Source organism: Mytilus galloprovincialis, chromosome 9 (genome assembly GCF_965363235.1).
Source record: "Mytilus galloprovincialis chromosome 9, xbMytGall1.hap1.1, whole genome shotgun sequence".
NCBI classification, from domain to species: domain Eukaryota; kingdom Metazoa; phylum Mollusca; class Bivalvia; order Mytilida; family Mytilidae; genus Mytilus; species Mytilus galloprovincialis.
The window spans coordinates 28,600,394-28,623,089 of record NC_134846.1 but is presented as its reverse complement, the minus strand read 5'-3'; the positions used below and the strand labels follow the sequence as shown (position 1 = coordinate 28,623,089).

Sequence of the window (22,696 nt, the reverse complement as noted above, 5' to 3'; positions counted from 1 at the left end):
CGGCCGTTCGTTCGTACGTCTGTCCCGCTTCAGGTTAAAGTTTTTGGTCAAGGTAGTTTTTGATGAAGTTGAAGTCCAATCGACTTCAAACGTAGTATACATGTTCCCTATGATATGATCTTTTTAATTTTAATGCCAAATTAGAGGGTTTACCCCAATTTCACGGTCCACTGAACATTGAAAATGATAGTGCGAGTGGGGCATTCGTGTACTGGGGACACATTCTTGTTTTTTTTTAAAATAAAGTTGACTTGCTAGACCCCTCCCCCTTTAAAAATCTGGATTCTCATCCGATTTGATATAAATCTAAACTGTTAACGAGGTTGCTTAAGTAATAACAACTATGTTTGAGAATTAAAAATAGATAGGTTCCTTTAAATGAAGCTGAACATAGGTTTCTTTAAATGAAGCTGAACATTTTTTTTTAAATTATCTAGAATATACATCACATGCGATTTTAATCGTGGACATTTTGAAATCCTTGTTAATTAATGCATGACTTGGGCTTCTGGTACAAATTAAAACGTGGAATTTTTCATCCAAACTCACTAAAAGGTTCTTGAGATTCAAATTTCCAGAGAATTATAAAATTAATTAGTTTATTGAATATAATGCACATTTGTACCCATATGGGTTGAAGGCATGTCAACATAGTAATTTTACAATACATCATACAGAAAAAACCAACAAAAGAACCAAACATTATATACATATATGTATCTATTATGCAGTTGTTGAGTCCACCCTCCTCAGTGATCATGACTTTTTAACAAATGAAGCAGCATACTGCATAATTGACGGACAAGAAAGACATAAAACCAATTTATCCAAATTATCCATATTATCTATATCGGAATAGATATTTTTAACTTTTTGCAAAAATTCAAATCTCAAATCTTTATTTTTTGTACATGTAAATAAAAAATGCTCTTCATCATCTATTTTATTTAGACAACAATGTTGACATAAACGTTCTTCTCTTTTTATATTTTTGTATCTACCCCTTTCAATTTCCAAAATATGGTCACTCACCCTTAATTTAGTGAATTTTTTCATTATTTCAAAGTTATTCTCTTTAAGTAAATAAGGCTCAGTTTCATATTTCTTTTTGAATTTACTATAGATAAATAATTTATTATTTTCTGTTAAAGAATTTAATTTTTTAAAGAACAGCTTTTTATAGTTTTCTTGCACAATCTCTTTCATGCGTTTATTCATTTTATATTTTTCTTTTATAAAGTCAATATTTTGTATATCAGATATATTTAAATTATTTTCATCAGTTATATTTTTTACAAAGGTATACCAAGAATAGGTTCCTGTTTCATCCAACAGTTTAGCTGTGCAATATGCATCATATAACAACGGATTAATTTCTGTGTTAGATACTCTTGCCATATATAAAATTAATTAACAATAAAAATTTAAACATTTCGAACATTTAACATTTTGATAAAATAAAAAAATACACTAACCCTTTGCAGTTCAACTTTTAATCTGGGGTTCCGGAAAACTTTTCAAATATCTCTTGCAGCCATATGCAGAACATCCAATTTCTTTTGTCTGTAACGTTACCCGTCACCAATGTAGATGTGCACCCATCGCTGTCGAAAAATCTTGTCTTACTGATGTTCCCGCTGTTTAAGAAGCCCGGGCTTATTTCAGAAAGAAGGCGGAGCTTAATGTGTAAGGTCCAAAAAGGGTAATTTGACTGATTCTTATAAAAGTATTTTTAAAGTAAACTAACAAACATATATGAAATACACATTTTTAAACAGCAATATATGCGATAGGTTAAAACAGATATTTCATATCTTTTGGATAGTTTTGTGGTGTTTCGTAAATTATACCATAGCTTTTGTTGAAACCCCTCGGCAACCTCACTCGACTTCGTCTCGTGAGGTTATTGCCGGGGGTTTCAACAAAAGCTATGGTATAATTTACGATACACCACAAAACTATCCAAAAGATATGAAATATCTATAACTTAACGCTATTCTAAGCGCAATAAAATATTTTCTTTCTCGTGGTATCAATTATACTGCTACCTAAAGGGAGATGATAGAAACTTGTCAAAGCACATATAATCATCAATTGTCAATAAAATACTTTGATGTTTTGTTTGAAATACAATTAAGGACATTTTCGTATGTTAAAGATTTGTTTGGAAGTAAAGAAAACACTGAATTATCTCTATGATTTGAAATAATCATGGATGTAATATCGAGTCACTATAATTCTTCCATGAAATAACTAGCTGATCACAAAGATAGAATGATACTAAGGAAAACTCTGTTCCGTTGTTAGTTTCTTTGGTCCAACCATTTCCAGATTGTATTTTAAGACAGGTTTAGTTTTTAACCATTTGCTGTTTCCTTTACATTCGGTTTTATTTGCGACTTTGGAACACAGTTAGATGGGTGCCAAATGTGGAGCACCTGAGATCACCCCTAGTTTTTGGTGAGGTTCGTGTTGCTTAGTATTTAGTTTTCTATGTTGTGTCATGTGTGCCATTGTTTGTTTGTTTGTCTTTTTAATTTTTAGCCATGATGTTGTCAGTTTATTTTCGATTTATTAGTTTGACTGTCCCTCTAGTATCTTTCGTCCCTCGTTTATATGCTGTCAGAAGTTTTTTTGTTCTCAATATATATCTTCATCTATGATAATTCTGGAATTGTCACAACATTTTTAATCTGATAGTTTCGTAAGGACCTATCAAGACGTATCAGGTATACCACCATGATATGTTTTCTAGGATATGATATCACGTATGACTGGTATACCGCCATGATATGTTCTCTAGGATATGATATCACGTATCACTGGTATACCGCCATGATATGTTCTCTAGAATATGATATCACGTATCACTGGTATACCGCCATGATATGTTCTCTAGGATATGATATCACGTATCACTTGTATACCGCCATGATATGTTCTCTAGGATATGATATCACGTATCACTTGTATACCGCCATGATATGTTCTCTAGGATATGATATCACGTATCACTGGTATACCGCCATGATATGTTCTCTAGGATATGACATCACATATCACTTGTATACCGCCATGATATGTTCTCTAGGATAAGATATCACGTATGACTGGTATACCGCCATGATATGTTCTCTAGGATATGATATCACGTATCACTTGTATACCGCCATGATATGTTCTCTAGGATATGATATCACGTATCACTGGTATACCGCCATGATATGTTCTCTAGGATATGACATCACATATCACTTGTATACCGCCATGATATGTTCTCTAGGATAAGATATCACGTATCACTGGTATACCCCCATGATATGTTCTCTAGGATATGATATCACGTATCACTTGTATACCGCCATGATATGTTCTCTAGGATATGATATCAAACTGTTTATTTTGATAAAGAATTACTCGAATACTTCATTTATAAAGTTATCTTTTTCCTGAGACATAAACAACATGTTACGATGTATTTCGATTTTTTTTTTAGTTTATCTACGAAACGATGAGCAATGAAATACTCTGATCAACATTATTGAAAGTATCAACAATCTTTCTTTGTCATCAAACCTCAGTCTAACTATATTATCACAAGCACAGTAAATCTATATCGACTAATCTGTGAAATCTTTCTTGTTATGCTGATAAATGTTATACAAGAGAAGAACACAAGAAACAATTATCAATCATCAATTATTCAAATCAAATAGATTTTAATTTGGTGACTGTAATACTAATTTCCAATTATTTCATTTGGTAAGTTGAAGAAATTTAGACAACTGAATTTTCTTAGAACTCTATATCTGATTTTAGTCTGTGATCAACAGGCATCAAAGTAAAATATCTTTGAATAGTGTATATCGAATAAAACATCCATGAACTACCTATAATAGCATATCAAAATATGAGCGAATCATCATATAAATCCATATGAAACATCAGTTAATAACCAAGAACATCGAAGTCAATCGTCTGTGAACCATCTTTATTATATAGCAACATGGAACACAACCATGAAAACCTCTATGTAAAATTCAAAAACAATATTAATCAATATTCAGACTATCAAAGGGCACACACAAATATAACATTATGTGTTTATGATCTTTGATATAAAGCAAGAGATATCCATGTCATAATCTACTGAAAAATGTACTGCAAACACTTTTAGTTATAAAGAAAAAAATACCTATAAGTGCGATGTCGTTAAATACATAATATATCCTATCTACACAAAACCCGTCCTTATGGAAAAACCTTACCAGGAAGTCATCGAAATGAGGAAATAAGGGGAAAAAAAAGACATGGAGGCTATCATCTTAGACAACAACTCTCCAAGAGTAAAATCACATTCGTGAAAAGGTGGGAAGATCAAATGAGGCCATATCCTGGTTAGTAAAAATAACCCACCCTTAAATAATTGATACAAATGCCTGCTGATATTAAGTAAAAAACCTTTGTACTTCAAATCCAATAACATGACAATCTGTATTAGCTTTCATGTGTATTTACAGATAATGAAAATTAAAGGTTTGCTGGTGACGTATGCATTGTCAAGATATACATGTATTGACATAAAGACTTGTCTGATTTTCTTGGCCTTTTAGTTGCTTCGTTGAAAACCTTTAAAAGAAATCAAAGCAATTTTTTTTTATATTAAAAATCCTCCTCTCCAATGACAACTAATATTTATATATAAAATCTATAAACTAACTATATTCGTTAAGTATCAAAATGTTTAAGTGAGCAATTACATAGTAGATTATAATGTCACTACCCCATCTCAGCTTAAGGCCTGAACATTTGAAGGTCCCCACTTTGTATTGGTTACTAAACTAAACTACACAAAATCCCTGTAAGTGTTCTTCTATAAGACTTTCAGTGCTTTTAACGAAATTATTTCTGATTGTTTCGCGATTGCTTAAATAAAACAATATAATGCAGAAAAGAAGATGTGGTATGATTGCTAATAAGACAACTCTTCACAAGAGACCAAATGACACAAAAATTAACAACCATAAAGGTCACTGTACGGCCTTCAACAATGCGCATATGTCATACCGCATAATCAGCTATAAAAGCTATCTATGTTGTGATGTTATACTACTGTTTCAGAAAAGGGAGAAGGTTTGGTTCCATTCAAACGTTTAATACCGCTGCAAATGTTTGCACCTGTCCTAAGTCAGGAATCTGATGTACAGTAGTTGTCGTCTATTTATGTACTTCATACGTGTTTCTCGTTTCTCATTTTTATATAGATTAGACCGTTGGTTTTCCCGTTTGAAGGGGTTTACACTAGTTATTTTGGGGCCCTTTATAACTTGCTGTTCGGTGTGAGCCAAGGCTCCGTGTTGAAGGCCGTACCTTGACCTATAATGGTTTACTTTTATAAATTGTTACTTGGATGGAGAGTTGTCTCATTGGCACTCATACCACATCTTCCTATAACTATAAAAGGTCCGAAATTACAAATGTAAATAATTAAAACAAGAAAACTAACGGCGTGATTATGGTAAAAACAATTTATAAACAAATAGTTACCACCAAGTGAATTTTGTTTTTTTTCATAATTACACACCGTTGGTTATCAGCAAATATTTCACTAGATAGCTGAAAAAAATAGTTTAGATGAAGCACCGATAAAGCGTGTATTTTTTGTGTTATGAACATTGAGGTTGTATATGTGGGCAGTTTGACATCAGCAGCTTACTATAGACCCGTCAGAAATAACTGACTTTTTAAAACTAGGGAAGTGCACATTTTCAGAACACTGACCATCTCATTGTTTATTCCTAGGGTAAAACATTCCGCTTATTCAAAGCTTTCATGCGTTCACTGTTAGTAATATATTTGTATAAAATGATTTTCTTATATTTACATATTTAGTGAAGTCATCGTTTTATCGTCGTCGTCTATAGAAATTGTTTGGTGAATGATATATTGATTCCTACATCCCACAGACCCTCCACGCTTGTACAAGCCAAATCATGTTTGTTGTATAGACTACTTATATTTCACCTCCATTTGAAAATAAGCCAAGAAGGAAATCTGACGAGAAATGTCCCTCGAAGAAGACCGGCATGTGTTCTCAATTCTCCAAACAAATGTGCAGTCTATAAAACCGTTAAACAGCTGTTGCTATATAAGAGTGAAAGTCCATGAAATCCTCATATTCTCATTATGTGGGAGTTAAAACATCTGTCATAGATCATTTTCGTGTTGGACAAAAGCATTTATAAATGCTGGTCAAACTTTTGCACAACATTTTGCTGAATATATTTTAATATAAAAAGAAGATGTTGTATAATTGCAAATGAGACAACTCTCCGTAAGAGACCAAAATGTTTCAGTTATTAATAACTACTAGAACACACCCGCGAAATCGCGGACATTCAGAGCGTGGTTGAAAGTATGTAAAGTGTTGTAGGAAGATTTAATGACTTGAGAATTTCGGGAATACTTGGGGACAGGAAAATATCTTTTTATCCCTTCTTCTTTATTTCACAAATTCCCATTTTTTTTTGTTTTCTATTAATTACAGCGTGAACATATATTTGGTATATAATAAACATGCAAGTCAGGAGCCTGTAAATAGTGGTTGTCGTTTGTTTAAATATTACATATTTGTTTTTCGTTCATATTTTGAACATAAATAAGGCCGTTAGTTTTCTCGTTTGAATTGTTTTAAACTGTAATTTCGGGGCCTTTTATAGCTGACTATGCGGTATGGGCTTTGCTCATTGTTGAAGGCCGTACGGTGACCTATAGTTGTTAATTTCTGTTTCATTTTTGTCTCTTGTGGAGAACTGTCTCTTTGGCAATCCTACCACATCTTCTTTTTTTTGTAATCAATGAAATTTTGTAAAAGATTTAATGACTGGAGAATTTCAGAAAAGGTATCAAAAGTCAAAGGTACCTTGGGACAGGACACTTGTTTTCTAGCCCAGCTTATCCTTTTTTCCCCAAAATTCCCCCTTTTTTATTTTCTATTAATTTTAATAACACATAGATAATTTTAGCGCTTAAATGTATATTATGTACATTCATTACTATAAATTGCATATTTGTTTTTCGTTCATATTTTGTACATATAGATAAGGCCGTTAGTTTTCTCATTTGAATTGTTTTACATTGTCATTTCGGGGCCTTTTATAGCTGACTATGGGGTATGGGCTTTGCTCATTGTTGAGGGCTGTACGGTGACCTATAGTTGTTAATTTCTGTGTCATTTTTGTCTCTTTGGCAAACATACCACATCTTCTTTTATTGAAATCAATAAATTTTTGTAAAAGATTTAATGAATTTCAGAAAAGGTATCAAAAGTCATAGGTACATTGGGACATGACAGTTGTTTTTCTAGCCCGGTTCCTCCTTTTTTCCCTAAAATTTCCCCTTTGGTTTCTATTAATTTTAATAACACATGGATAATTTTAGTGCTTATCTGTATATTATGTACATTCATTACCATGATTACTATAAATAAATTGGATTTGTTTTTTTACTTTTAATTCTCAATTTACTAATCGATCCACGGGCAAGCGGTCATTGATATATTATACAGACTCTCAATTAATAAACTCTGTGACCACCATGGATAGTTAACTTGAAAATGATATCAGATAGAAAATACTCTTTATTCGTAGTAAATGTGTGTTCAAGGTGCCACGGTAGTATTTCCTGGCCCATAAGGGATAATGATAGCCTTTTTAGAATTTTCACCACTTTCTAACACTGCAAAAAATTCTACATTCACAGTTAACTGAAGTACTTTCATTTTACTATTCAGAAATGAATTTGAATATGTATCATGACCGTTTACTTTTTTTGCTATTTTTAAAAACCTAAGGCCACTAGTACTTTTGGGTATTTTATGGTGCAGTGAATACAAAATTTAAAAAATTCTCAAAAATTCATTTTCATCTGTATGTAAAATTATTTCATATTTTTCTACACCTGATTCATCCCTCAGTTTGGAAAAGTATGTTCAGTTGATACTGTATTTTTTGTCCAATCACACTGTTTAGATACATTTACCTAAGTAGGGTACACAAAAGAGCAACCTAAACTCTGGAATGCAAATACCTCAAAGTATAAAGAAAACGCAAAAGTCTAATCTGACTTAAAATTTCGTCCAATGTCGGAATAATATCCGGACGCTTTTTTTCTCGTTTTTCTCCCAAAATAACTCAATCTGAATAATCATATGAATGAATGACAAATGCGACTATGCCATGTACCTATATGACATAGAGGCATGATGATTAATTTATTGTGGAAAGAAGAGAAGCGACACACAAAATGAGGTCTTCTCGTTTAATAGTATAGATAAGTCAACATACGGCCTTCAACAATGAGCAATGGACCGAAATGGCAATTGTATTGCAATTCAAACGAAAAAACTAAAGTCCTAATTTATGTACAAAATAATGAACGAGAAACAAATATGCAACAAGGCAACAAACAACAACCACCGAGCAACAGGCGTTTTACTTGGGACAGGCACATACAGAATGTGGCAGGGTTTAACTATTTAAATGGTACCAACACATCCCCATAACATGAGACAGTGGTGAAACAACTCAAAACAAGAACACACTCTATAAAACAATTAACGAAAACAGCTGTTATAAATAGCAGCAAAAAGCAACTTAATTACAGGTTTAACATTGTTTCATATAAATAAACTGTTGCTATGTTGCTAGGTAAGGAACGGAGAATAGCTAGAAACGAATATTCAAATTTGAACTCTGATAGCCTTTGAAAATCCAGTCCATATTATGACAATTTTTCAGTGTTCACTTCAGAAATGGGAATTAGATCAAAGTTTTGTATTGAAATAAGTCGGAGAAATAGCCAAAGACTTGTTTCATTAAAGAAATACTGAATCTCCACGTACGCACAGAAAAACAGAGGTCAATATCATATAATAGCTTATTGATTGATTAGCATGCCATAATTTTTGTATGAGAATAATCCAACGTCAAAGATCTTTCTAGTTTAAGTTAAAGGAGAGATGGGAGACGGATTTATAAAAGTTTTTCCAAACTTGTTTCCGAATCCCATATTTGAACTTTATGTAACATTGTAATATTCATCTTGTAAAAATTTCCATTAATAAATACTGTTCAAACTAAGTTAAAGGAGGTTATGCTAGTTTTTAGTTTATCTTTTTAATACCGAAAGACAACAAACGAGTGCCAAAGTTTTTCACATCTTCTATAGTCATTCACCATTTCATAGAAGCATAAATCTCAGTTATCCACACCAAAAACGTCGTAAGTATGAGGAAGGATTGAATTAAGTAGATTATGACGGATATTTCAGATGAAAAGTCCCATTTGATATATTTCATTAAAGGATTATGTTTGACTAGGAACTATTAAAGCGGTTGTGTGTAATGTTTGGTCTTCCTTTATACATGTAGTTATTGTCTCATTTTCAGTTTCAATTTCTGACAGTATTTATTTAAATTTTAAATTGCTATCTGCTAGATTGGGTTCAGAAATTGAGATTGAACTACCGAACCCTACATTTGATTCTCCCTGTCCTTCAGTATGTTTCCGTATAGCAATTCCTTGTCCATAACGTTTTTTTGTTGACATATTGGTTTGCATTCCTTTGATTATTATCTTAAACCATTTTGTTTTGAGACAAACATAACTTTTTCCTTCTTTCTTATGGTCATGCAGTTTTTGCCAGGTTTATGTTGCTAAATCTGAAGTTTTCTATGTAGTGTTACGAGGATTGTTGTTTGTCTTCAGCCTTAGAGTCATAAATTTGTCTTACTTACACTGAAGGTATTTTAAATTCCCCCTAAGCATGTTCTCTCCCTTTTCTGCTAATTCATATGGAATACCAATGCAATGGGTGATGTCCCTTTTCTTTTGTCCCGTTACAGAAATTGCTCTTTTGTTTAAGATATGTTATAAACAATATATCTGAACGAGGAGCATGATTTTGAGACTTTGTCATCGATAAGGTGGTGACATAATGATTTTTTTTCTTGCATACACATTGACTTGACTCATTTTATTATCAAGCAAGCCATGGATGTTAAATATATTAGAATGAGAGAATCTCATAATAATCCTACATTTTCAAGTGCAACCCCATAAAATTTCTCGTCAAATATTTTGCTATTGATTGTAGTTGTAGCACATATTCTACTTAAACGTATCTGTAAAAATGAACAATGCCAATTAACGCTTCTTTCGCCATTTGAAACATGCGAGCAAAAAAAATTCTAAATCCCAAAAACGACAACAATGAATCTCGAGTGCTGTACTTATGAATTAATTTATTCTAATGGTTTATTTTGAAATAGTTCAGAAATTATTTTATATTTAAAATGTGTATATTGTTTAAATATTTGCTTGGTTTGACATTTCCTGTTAAAAGCAGTTTAATTTTAAAAAATAAATTCTATTTCATGGTATTTTAGGAAACGAATTGTTCAGTTGATACCCTTCCCAATATTTTCATATTATGCTCCAATTTGCCAATACATGTTTATAGATTTTGTGTAATTTTAATTTTTAGTATTCTGGGTTACAGAAATTACAGAAAGTCTGAAATCTACATTTTCTATCTGAAATAACCATAAAAGTAGACAAAACACAAAGCAATTGAATTAACCACCGTTAAGACTCTTGGTGTTGAAAGGCACACACTCATATGTTGGCGACTACTGTACTCAATTCCCTCCTTATCATCTGCCGCAGAAAACAAATACAAGTAACAAAGTTAAAACGAATCCTGGTAAAATAGCAAGAAAATAATGTAGTATTTCATAGCAAACATTGTTCAACTATTCGATAACTCCCTCTGTTTAACAAGCCAGAAATTTAGATATAGTTTTGAAAAAATAAGCAATAACGAGAATATTTTTTCTCAAACAGTATCTGACTGCATGTAATACGTTAGTATCGCATATATCTTTTCAAATGTATTTAAGTGTTTGTCACTGTTTAAAATAATCGAAAGCGAACATTAAAAAATTGAACTTTTGAAAACTATTTCAATTATGGATTTTCACTTAAGCATATATTTTATAACATTGAAAGCTAAAAAGCTGTTTCTTCGACATAGAATCAATTAAAACCCATTTTGAGAATTACCCATTAATTTAACGATACTTATTCTTTAGTTAAAATGCAATTTGTTGTCGATTTCATGGGAAACGCATCATCAATATTAAGAAATAAACGCCAATTCTTGATATGGTAATGCGACATCCAACATATAAACACTCTACTAATGGAGGCTTGAACTGGTTGTATTGCAATTAGGATTTATTTCTTCTTCTTTTTTCTTGCTGTAATTTTATATGCAAATCCATGGCAAACGGCTCCAGTGTTAAGAAGAAGTCGTATTTCACGGATTGGATTATAACTCTGTTAAGATCAGAATATAAAAAAGGTATAATGTTGTCGGGATTGTAATTCGCAGTGACATAATGTTATACATCAATCCATTTTAGGTTGTTATTTAGGGTCCGTGTTAAAAGTGATATGGAGTTTAAGTCAGAAAACAATTTAATTAAACAAGAAAACTTAGGGGAAAAGATTCCAATGTAATGTAGAAACTAATTTACAAATGGTAAAAGAAAATACATTACATGCATCATCTGAGAAATACGGCACAATGAACATTATTTAAGGAAACCCGAGAAAAGTTTGACAAGATTCTACCACGTTTCTTCTCTAGAGAAACCACACACAGTTGGAAAAAATAAGCTTGCATCAATATATTTCTACAAAGTTGTGAATAAAAAGGCTTAATCTGTATTGCGGAATTAAAAACCCGTTATCTTCAACCGATATTGAAAGGGAAACTTAATTTTCATTAGATAACATTGATTATGGATGTTGTTTGATGTTTACTTCAGCGTAGTATTGAAAGGATACCAAATACAGCTTAAAACAAAGATGTAACGGATTCCTTTAACAGAGATAACTTTTAATTTCCTTAACAAACCAAGGAGAAAGAGTTTTTCATTGTCCGTCACTCTGATTCTTGTCAATTACATTGATAAGGAGAAGTCCAATCAGTTTGTAAGCAGGTGCGTTCGGCTCGCCAATACACGTCTATAATTGTAGTGTCAAACTAACAACGACAGTAGAAGATTTAATTGGAAGTCACCTTTTGTGTTCAGTAGGGACAAATATATCTGTAAACGGATTTTCTTCTATTCTCTAGGACTGTAACCGTCACAATTTGCTTATTATTTGTCAGACTGTTATTAAGGTTTATTACTCAGTAATTTCAGCATTCACAAAGCAAGCGCTAGAGTCGTATATGTCTGTGTATAGTTGGAATTGGACTAATTAACGAATCGATAGGAATCGGTCAGCTTTTTATTATTCAGCACATGTTGTGGAAGCATTCACTTGTGAAGTGTTGGAATTAACGAAGTTAAATCGTACTTGAACATTATTATTTATTTTTTCGCTATTCTTACGCAGATTAATATTATCTATTATTTGAATCAGGCAAATTCAAAATGTGATAATCAAAAGACTAGTTAGTGTCACCGGATCTTCACAAATTATTTTATTAATAAATTCTAAACACGGAATCTTTCACAATGAGTTAAACACATAAATATTTCTTTAATGGACCTACGTGCATTATAAAAATGTTTATACATTATATAAGTTTAAAAAATCCAATTATTATCTGAAGTTTTTATGTCACAATATCAGTCAATACTGGTGGATTCACCTGCATTTAATGCACTGTGAACCTGAACGCAATATCTTTTTAATAGATTTTCTGTAAGATCAATTAAAAGAACGGTTCAGTTTATCGCTACAAAAAGGTATATCTATAAAACTTCATGCCTGGTCAGGCATGTATAGATATTTAGGATCACACAGATGAAACATCAATCAGTTGACAACATGACACGGTGAACGGCGGAGGTGTTAAACATGCCAATAGGTAGTCCCCCTTCGGATAAATATGTGGTATATACTTTGGATAATAATGAAGATACATCGTGCAGCTCCGGATTAGAAGATGGACAAATAGTGTTCCGTGATCCCGAACATGTGTCTTTGCAAGAAAAGCCAGATTCGAAGAGAAATGGAAACGGTAGAATCCGTTCTGTTTCCTTTGAATCGAGTACGCACTGGGGACAGAGAGGTTCTATGCGAATGAAATGTTGTTGTTTTTGGAATATTATATTAGTTATTGCATTAGTTTCTGTTACTGTAAACTTTATTATTACACTTGGCGACTATAAAAACTTAAAATCATCATGGGCAAATATAAACAATACTGACAATCAAGCTGAAGCAACACTGAGTACCGTGTCGCCAACGCCCGCTGACGCGAGACAGGTAAGACAATTAATAAAACATATTAATTGATTTAATTTGCTAATAATTTAAATAAAATATCGTAAGTGTAATGTCAACAACTAACGACGTAAAATTGACAACGATTTAATGACAAACGACAAAATTATTCTATTTATAAAAACGAATTGAACATTTACATATATTTTCCTTTTAAACTGAATACATAATACATATTTACATTCATTTACTCGGGTTGAAGAAATTCGATATTGAGTAAACGTTGGTTGCTTTGTAAATCATTAGAATTTATTTCTTTGCGTAATGATGTTTGTCGAAGTGTAATGTTATTTTTCTTTCATTTAAGCGACACCGACCCTCCTATTCCAATTTGTCAAATATCCTCATACATATAAAAATGATTAGTGTATGAGCAGTCGAGGTAATTGTTTAACTAATTTCCCCTAATGCATTTAATAGTTCTTGTAACTACTCTGAATTACTGCGAAATGCTTATCATCTAGTATAATCTGAATGATAAATGACGACTTGAAAGGATAGAAGTGTGTTCAGGAAAAGTTCTTTATCAAGTTAGATGGCAATAGAGGAAAATCCAATTTATTGAATTTGGACTTCTGAGGAATTCTGTCAAGATTGAAATATTCCTTATAAATCATCAAATTGACCCGTTAAATTACTTAAATACAGTTTCATCTCAACTGACAGGCAATGCCAAAGATCACCATAAATTGTTAAGAGTCTGTACAGAACGATCCAAAGATGGCTCGCCATATCAAAACAGAAATGTAGAAAAATACGATTTAAATACCCCAAATTACACAAGTTTTTATAGTTTATAACGATCAGTTTTAAGTTATACGGTTAATTAGTTCTCATTCAAAATTATCTTGATTTGGACATATTTAAATGACAAATCTAAGTCGTTTACACGACAGTATTAATCTTATCTCAACACGAAATAGACAGAAAATCACGGGTATCTGGCTGTCTGGGGTGTCAGTTTCGACATCAATTTCATGCTATGAACTGGTGATTAGAAAAATAAATCTGGAAAATAATTTTTCAATTAGTTGAATAACCAGTTGTAATACGATATGTCATAGCATTGTTAATTATAGATTTTCCTGGAATGAACTACTAATTTGTATCAGTTCCTGCAAGGAAACTTCAGATTATACAGAACGTGCACGTTCGTTCGGTTCATTTTTGAACCTAATTACTAACGTGTTACAATAATCATCGTAATACATGTTTAGCTTTAGGCCTCACCATTGTAACTTATGTACCCGTTAGATAAATGACCTCGTGTAGGTCGACGAATCCTGAGAAGTTATTTTTTACTGAGTGACAGCTTGTACATTAATAAACATGGAAAAGACAAATTTATGACGAATTGAAATGTTATGATTACATAACCACAAAAAGATATCAGTAATCACTATTGTCCATTTATTTGATTTTTAGACAAAAGCCATGTTTTCGTTTTTTATTACATGCATGTTTCATGATATGGAACAATATTTTCTTTCATATGGATGCGAAAAAGGTCGGATTTAGCAACGAGGGAATTCCACATTACTTGTTCTGTTGAAAACTAGAACGATTATGTTACATCAAGTTTCAGAGATAATTGCATGAAATATCATTTATCTAAAAACCTTGGAGTAATAGTAGAATAATCTATTCCAAATTTGTGGCAGCTTAAACGAGTGGGCAAATGAATGAGTAGACAAAATAAACATGATATCTCTTTCATCTTTTAATTTTATTTCTAAAATATCCATAATGTAACCGACAACGGACAATACCAATGGGTATCCAGTTGTCAACCAAACGTTGATAAATAGAACGAATTTGCAACTATTTACAATGGAAATGTCTCTTTTAACGGGAAAAATGATAATTCCTCTTGAAACACCTAGCTTTAGAAGTATTCTTCATAAGTTGAATAAAGCATGCAAAAGACGAAAAATCTCATCAAAGTGTCGCAGCAAATTGTTGTTTTTATTGCTACCTGTTTGTGTTTGTCTATAGCATTTACGACTACCAGTTTGCATGATATAGTCTCTCTTATTTCCCGACCTTCACCACGGATGACCTCGATTATAGGACCAACCTGTTGCATTTACAGCTAATTTGTTCTCCTGAACATGCAGGAAATATTTGCCACTGGACCTTAAGCAATCAATAATCAATCAATCAATATCTACAATCTTTTCTACGATTTGAAAAATAAAAACACACGTAACATAAGTCCAAAGTTATGTCAAAATACCAAGTAAACTTGTACTTGATCGAACCATGAGTGACAGTTAACTAGGACTTGTGTGTGGGATTATAAATAAGTCACATTATACCTGTCTAGAATATAGACATGGTTGACAATTGATGTCGAAATATTCTATTATTATATTACATGTCTTTCTTCCTGTTATATCATTGAATTTTCGCTGTAAATCTGCCCTTTTTAAGGAAATTTTGCCATAAATAACTTAATTCATAACTTGTCAATTCACCAATTCTAGCTTATATATACACAATCATACACAGCACCAACTTAAAGAAAAACAACCCTCAGTTTCTCTCTCGAGATCCCCCTCCATCCATCAATCCATTCATCCATCCAGACAGACAGACAAACTGGTTTTTGTTGCACTTTTCTTCAAGACATTCAGCTGTACCTTCGTTTGACTACAAGTTATTATTCTCAACTTGCATTTATATTTCTAGGAACATGTTAACTTTGATAGATACAAGGTAAACTGTGATGTACCTCTATGTGGTCAAACTGGGCATATCATAATATTATTTAGATAAAGCTTCTACTAATACAATTAATAATTTAACCGGGGTGTGCAGTTTGTGTTTTAACAATGTATCGTCCATACGTTTAAATTCGTTTTTGTAAAGAGTTTATTGCATATTATCTATATTATTCAAAAGATATATTCCTTCAGTTTAATAATATATCATAAACGACGATAAGAAGTCCTCGTATTTTCAATGAAATTTTATTATTAACTTTATTTGCTGTACCTCTCAAATTATTTGCACTTACAAATCTGTCAATGTCTTCAAGAAGAAGCCACGCCATTGACCATGACAAATTAGCCTCCTTAAATCTTACAAATTTACGATAGACTAATTGTCACTTTGATCATTGCCGAACATCTACATGAATGCAGGTGATAAATCTTCCAGTATTTTCTGATAAACAAGATCTTATAGAGTGTTTATTGTGTACTGTTAACTACGATACTCTTATAGGATAACATGCAAGGCTTTTCACCCAAAGATTCGTATATAGCTTCGACAATGCGTTTAAAACTAATTGTTCTATTCAATTATGATTATGATATAGGTGTACCGTGTACCTAAATTGTCAACAATCCACCCTTTGTTTTTTGTCTGTCCACAATTTCAAAAGAATGTATTTGCATGTAGCAGCGGTGTCTTTTTTCCAAGTATTTTGCCAACTTAATTTCAAGAAAATATTTAATGGATTAAAAATGGCTGAATGTATTACGTCCAGTTGGAAAGGTGTCAGCCAAATCCAGGGCAAAACTGTTCAAAGGGACCTGAATGATTCTGACTTTGCTTTGTAATACACATAAACACTAAGTCGGAATTACATTTGCATACAAGGAGCTTAGTCGGATTAAAGACATAACAGCCAACGATATATATGATCATGACACCACGTCTTCTTTGACTCACTCGTATTTATAGCTTGTTTTGAAAAGACACCGGAGCAACGGTTCTCATTTTGAATTATTTTGTAACCTTGCCTTTTATTCGACATTTTCACTTTGATTTAGGTAATGGCACATTGCATCGCACTAAATTATATTTCATTCGTAATCCAAATATTGTTGCATGAACATTGTCCCTGATTTAAAACCGAGATTAAAACAGCCTTCTCAAATACTAGTACCGAAAATGTTTATGTATTATAGATGACTTGAGTGTTATGTGCAACAAAAAAAAACCCACACCATTCCGTTAACATTATTAGAGAAAATAAAAGACGTAGTTTAAGAGCATAGATGGCAATTTCGTAAGACTTTTGCCAAATACATCTAGGCTATCTATTCCTGATGTAGAAAATCCTTAGTATTTCGACCAATTAAAAAAATTGTAAACAGTTGGACTAATATACGATTAGGTGAATATACTATAATTGAAAAATAAATCTTAATAAATTGAAATACGAGATGCTTTTCTACTGCAAGTTCAGTCTTTCTATGAGTAGATATGAATATATATATAGAAAATTTGACACGAAATTGAATTGTCCTAAACTGTAAATGTAAACATTCAAGAACAGCAACGCTAGTCTGGGGTCCTGGCTAATCTTGTCAGTATTACGACGCGCAGCTAGATTGGGCCGGATACCAGGCTACAGCAACGCAGACGTATAAGTAACTTGAGAAAATTTAATTAAATATGATCCATTTTGAAAGAGAAATTTCCACGTCGCAGTGGTTTTTATTGAATGCTGTTTGAAATGTTGGTCATTGAAGCATAGATGTATTGAGTTTAGTTGAATATGTTTTGCAATTTCAGTATTACCTCTTCATAAGTCACAAAAGATATTATATACCTCCTACCATAATTGATAGCAACCGACGGTTTGTGATTTAAAAGCATTATTTACTACATAACCAAGCAATCATATAAGCTGAGGAAGGAGAATATTTCAGGAGACTATTTTCAAGAGGCGATGCATGAGATTCACCTCTTTTTAATCACAATTTGATTTCTCTTGTATTCATAATTAAAAAAATATATATAGATCATAACGTTAAGTTAAAGGCATGACTGAATTAATTTAAATAATTGCATGTATGCTGAAATTTATCTGGACAGTAACTGCATTGTATACCTCAATCCTTAAAAAAATCAAAAAATAGTTTCGAAAAATCTACAAATTTTTTGAGCAAAATTTCAAGTGTTTTACCATGAATTCAATGTGAAAACTGAAAATTCATATGAATTAAAACAGGACATTACTGTGTGCAATATAAATTAATTCTGTAAGAAATGATTTTATTTGTTAGTAAAGCATTTATTTGTTGAATTACATTTTGCACTACAGTGCGACGGACAGGTACAAAAATATATACCCGGTTAATTTGTAGCGTGGGATATAAAAATATATGCCAAGGTAATACCTTGCGTCAACACTTAACTGTGTTGTATTATTGTACTTTCATATAATAAGGTGCTAACCGGTAATTTTATCAATTCATTTAGCAATAAGTATATACGCTTAGATAATTTAAGAAGCTCTCTGTATAGTGATGCTGAAAATATAGATTCCAACACTGCAACAAGTGTATTACGATATTTCTCCACTCGAGACAGTTAAATTTTATTATTTAAAGCGCGAGGCTTGCCGAGCTCTTTAAATAACTAAAATTTAACTGTCGAGAGTGGAGAAATATCTTAATACACGAGTTATAGTGTAGGAATCTGTTTCTCTATTGATTTTTATCCTTCTTTTTCAAAGATTTCCAGAAACTTGTGTTCTTTATATGCGACGTCATCAGGCATGGTCGCCTTTTTTCATGACATCACAATAGGACAATTCAGAAGAAAACAAAACATTCAGACGTCATAATCAAATTTCGACTAATCATTTGCCGAGAACAGATTTTTCACTAGTGAGGAGAAATATTTTTCTCACACCGGTCAGGAAATGTGAAAATAGCACAAAAATTAGAGAAATATAGATTCCTACACTGCAACAAGTGTATTACGATATTTCTCCACTCGAGACAGTTAAATTTTATTATTTAAAGCGCGAGGCTTGCCGAGCTCTTTAAATAACTAAAATTTAACTGTCGAGAGTGGAGAAATATCGTAATACACGAGTTATAGTGTAGAAATCTGTTTCTCTAATGATTTTTATCCTTCTTTTTCAAAGATTTCCAGAAACTTGTGTTCTTTAAATGCGACGTCATCAGGCATGGTCGCCTTTTTTCATGACGTCACAATAGGAAAATTCAGAAGAAAACAAAACATTTAGACGTCATAATCAAATTTCGACTAATCATTTGCCGAGAACAGATTTTTCACTAGTGAGGAGAAATATTTTTCTCACACCGGTCAGGAAATGTGAAAATAGCACACAAATTAGAGAAACCAAATTACCATGGAAAAAATAAAACTTTTAAGAACCCCCAAATCCACTGAAAAAGAAAAAAAAAATGTCGAGTATATCTAGAATGTAATTTTAGTAGTATTGTTGGTCATTGTACCTCTTCTGCAATTGTACCACACCTTATGTATTCAACTTAAAGAATTTTATAATTGGATTGGGAAATCTATTAAAATCACAGGTATGATTCAAATCGCCGTATGTAGTTTGAATGTCAACCTATAACAAGTTTATAGAAATGTGTGGATCTCAAATAATTATTTTTGAATGCACTCATATTAATCCATTTATAAATCTCCAGTTTATTATAAATTGTATATACAAAGAAGACACTAGTGCAAACACTTGTAAGATAATGTAAACACTATTAAGGGTATACACCTATTTATTAATCCAGCTTCTTTCAACATAAAGCTGCTTGAAGATGTTTTGAGTTCACTGTTTATACAAAGGAATGACAAGAACTAAGGCAAAGCAGATTGATTTATAACAGAGATGACAGAAAGAAGCTCAGGATGGAATATTGTCATGTTCAAGTGTATTACGGTCTCCTTACGTTTGATCAGCTTAATATCTTGGAAAAAAGTAGGATGAAAGCCTTAACAATATATGCCATGCGATGGAATTTAAATTAGTTTTTTTTTTTAAAAAGAGGCGTATATGATTGTCAATTTCTATATAAAGGCTTTGTATTTGCACTTGTATTTTTGTCCATCTGATGAGTTAAGGCTTTTTCAACTGATTTTTATAGTTCGTTCTTATGTTGTAATGTTATACCACTGTCCCAGGTTTAGGGGAGGGTTGGGATCCCGCTAACATGTTTAACCCCGCCACATTATTTATGAATGTGCCTGTCCCAAGTCAGGAGCCTGTAATTCAGTGGTTGTCGTTTGTTTATGTGTTACATTTTTGTTTTTCGTTTATTTTTTTTACATAAATAAGGCCGTTAGTTATCTCGTTTGAATTGTTTTACATTGTCTTATCGGGGCCTTTTATAGCTCACTATGCGGTATGGGCTTTGCTCATTATTGAAGGCCGTACGGTGACCTATAGTTGTTAATGTCTGTGTCATTTTGGTCTTTTGTGGATAGTTGTCTCATTGGCAATCATACCACATCTTCTTTTTTATATTTACTATGTTCTTGGCAATGGTTAAGTTTCAATCGTATGACGAAGTCACGATTGTTGCATACCTGATGGAAGATGTAACTGGTCTCATTCCGCTCGTTTTCAGAGATTCAAACTCTGTCAATGCTTTAACTTCAATTCAGTTCAATTAAAATCTGTATTGCCATTCCCCCATATATTTACCATAGCATGTGACACAATGTAACAAAATAAAAAGAGACAAGATCTGCAATGTTTAACAAAGGACAAACACAAATATATATATAAACTTAGTGTTTATTTTCAACAGTGTCAACTAAAAGTAGAGTGGGTCTGAGGCCCATATATAGGTAACGTAGAGGTTGCATACGGTCTAGTGACATTTGTAGTACCATTGCCGCTTTTTGTGTCTTATCAAAAAGAAGAACTGCCAAGAAGATATCCATATATAATTATTTCTGTAATTAAATTGACGACAAAAGCGTAATGTAATTTCAAATAAGAAATGAAATTTAAACTTGAAAGTAATAGAAGTCAGTAAAACAACATGTCAAAAACTCTGTTGAAATAGATAAACCTCAAAACTCATGCCAGCGTACTTAAAAGATTACTTTCAAATCATGTCATGCTATGAATTCTCTGAGGGGACAATATTTTGATATACTGTAAACCAATCTTTGAGTAGTCCATAATGACACATGAAAACCTCATATCAATGAATTTATTGAATGAAAAGCTTTTCTGGGAGGATGCAACAAAGCATTGTCACAATGATGAAAAATGTCCGCTTCTGACCTGTATTACAGATTTTCAGACATGCTTCAAATGTTTAATGGAGTTCAATTGCGAAAATTAATGTAAATCCATCGGAGAAAATTTATTTCCACAATCAGTGAGTAATTATATTACTACAAGGGAAGCCACGGTAAGAGGCTTTGGTAAAAGGCTTTAGCAATTTTTCATTTAAAGGAACGATTTGAAAACGCTGATCGATTTTCAACATGAAGATAAAAAAGATTTATTCCCTTGTTTTGAATATTAACTTCATTATTTATAATTATTATTGCTTTTTTGTTTGAAATTTATGCAGCTTATTAATTTTTAATGTTTCATATCCAAGAAAGGAAATAATAATTGTCCATCTTATCACGAACAAATAATACTGTTATCCATAAAAATGTTACGTTTTGAAAACATTTATTAATATCTGAAAATGTATATAATGTACAGTTATATGCTATGACATGTTCATCTGAACAAATGTTTGCGTTTAAAAGTAAAATATACATAAATAAAGAAAAGTTTAGTTTGGACTAGTAGAAAAAAATGTTATGTCACAACAATCTAAGCATGAAAGGCCTACATCAAAATATGTTTTTGCTTTGTTACGGCAATGATTTTTAAATTGATAAATCTTTTAAAAAGGTAATTGTTTCATTGCTGTCTCATTTACGTAAACAAAACACATTACATAATTCTTTAAATTCGTACGTAAAAGTCAATAGGTAGTAACAGTGAGTATATTTATTTTTGAATTTATCAATTTGAAATGAACAATCCCCCCTCCTTTAGCAGCAATATACCAACTTCACCTGCGTATGGGATATACATTTCCGAACTTAATCAGTATTCGAAAAACTTGCAGCTCCTACTCAAACTTTGTAAAACGTCACCGACGCAACGTTAGATATTGCTACTACCACGAAAAATAGCGTTAAGTAAATATTTGACGGGAAAAAATTTATAGAAATGCTGAAATAAATATTTCAAATTATACATGAAAATAAAGATTGATTCTTAAATTTTCACATTATGATAGAGAAAGAATAAAAATATAATATTCATAGGCTAAGGAAGACACAGATTATCCGAAAAATGTTTACTTAGCGTTGTCCCATGTAACAAACTCGAAACATAAAACTCGAAAAATTCGCGAAATGTTCACGCAACTCTTCGAAATTTTGCATGAACATTCTATGACGTGATATATTTCAGTATTGGTTAACATGGCTGACTCCATTTAAAATTTGCGTACATATTTCCAAAAGAATATGATGTACGGAAATGTCCCATCCGAATTTTAATTTGGAAACTTGAA

At 32.0% G+C, this 22,696-nt stretch overlaps 1 protein-coding gene across 2 annotated transcripts in view; it reads left to right on the top strand.

Moving 5' to 3' along the window:
* The first annotated feature begins 12,809 nt into the window (after positions 1–12,809).
* The window catches only part of LOC143044741 (membrane metallo-endopeptidase-like 1), a 40,857-nt gene continuing 30,970 nt past the window's right edge, over positions 12,810–22,696 (top strand). The window contains exons 1-2 of one of the 2 annotated variants that reach the window (XM_076216867.1): positions 12,810–13,349; positions 16,059–16,085. In XM_076216867.1, coding sequence (XP_076072982.1) covers positions 12,939–13,349; positions 16,059–16,085 — 438 coding nt within the window. In that variant the 5' untranslated portion in view covers positions 12,810–12,938. The remainder of the gene's footprint in view (positions 13,350–16,058; positions 16,086–22,696) is intronic. The other variant, XM_076216868.1, reaches the window with a different exon arrangement.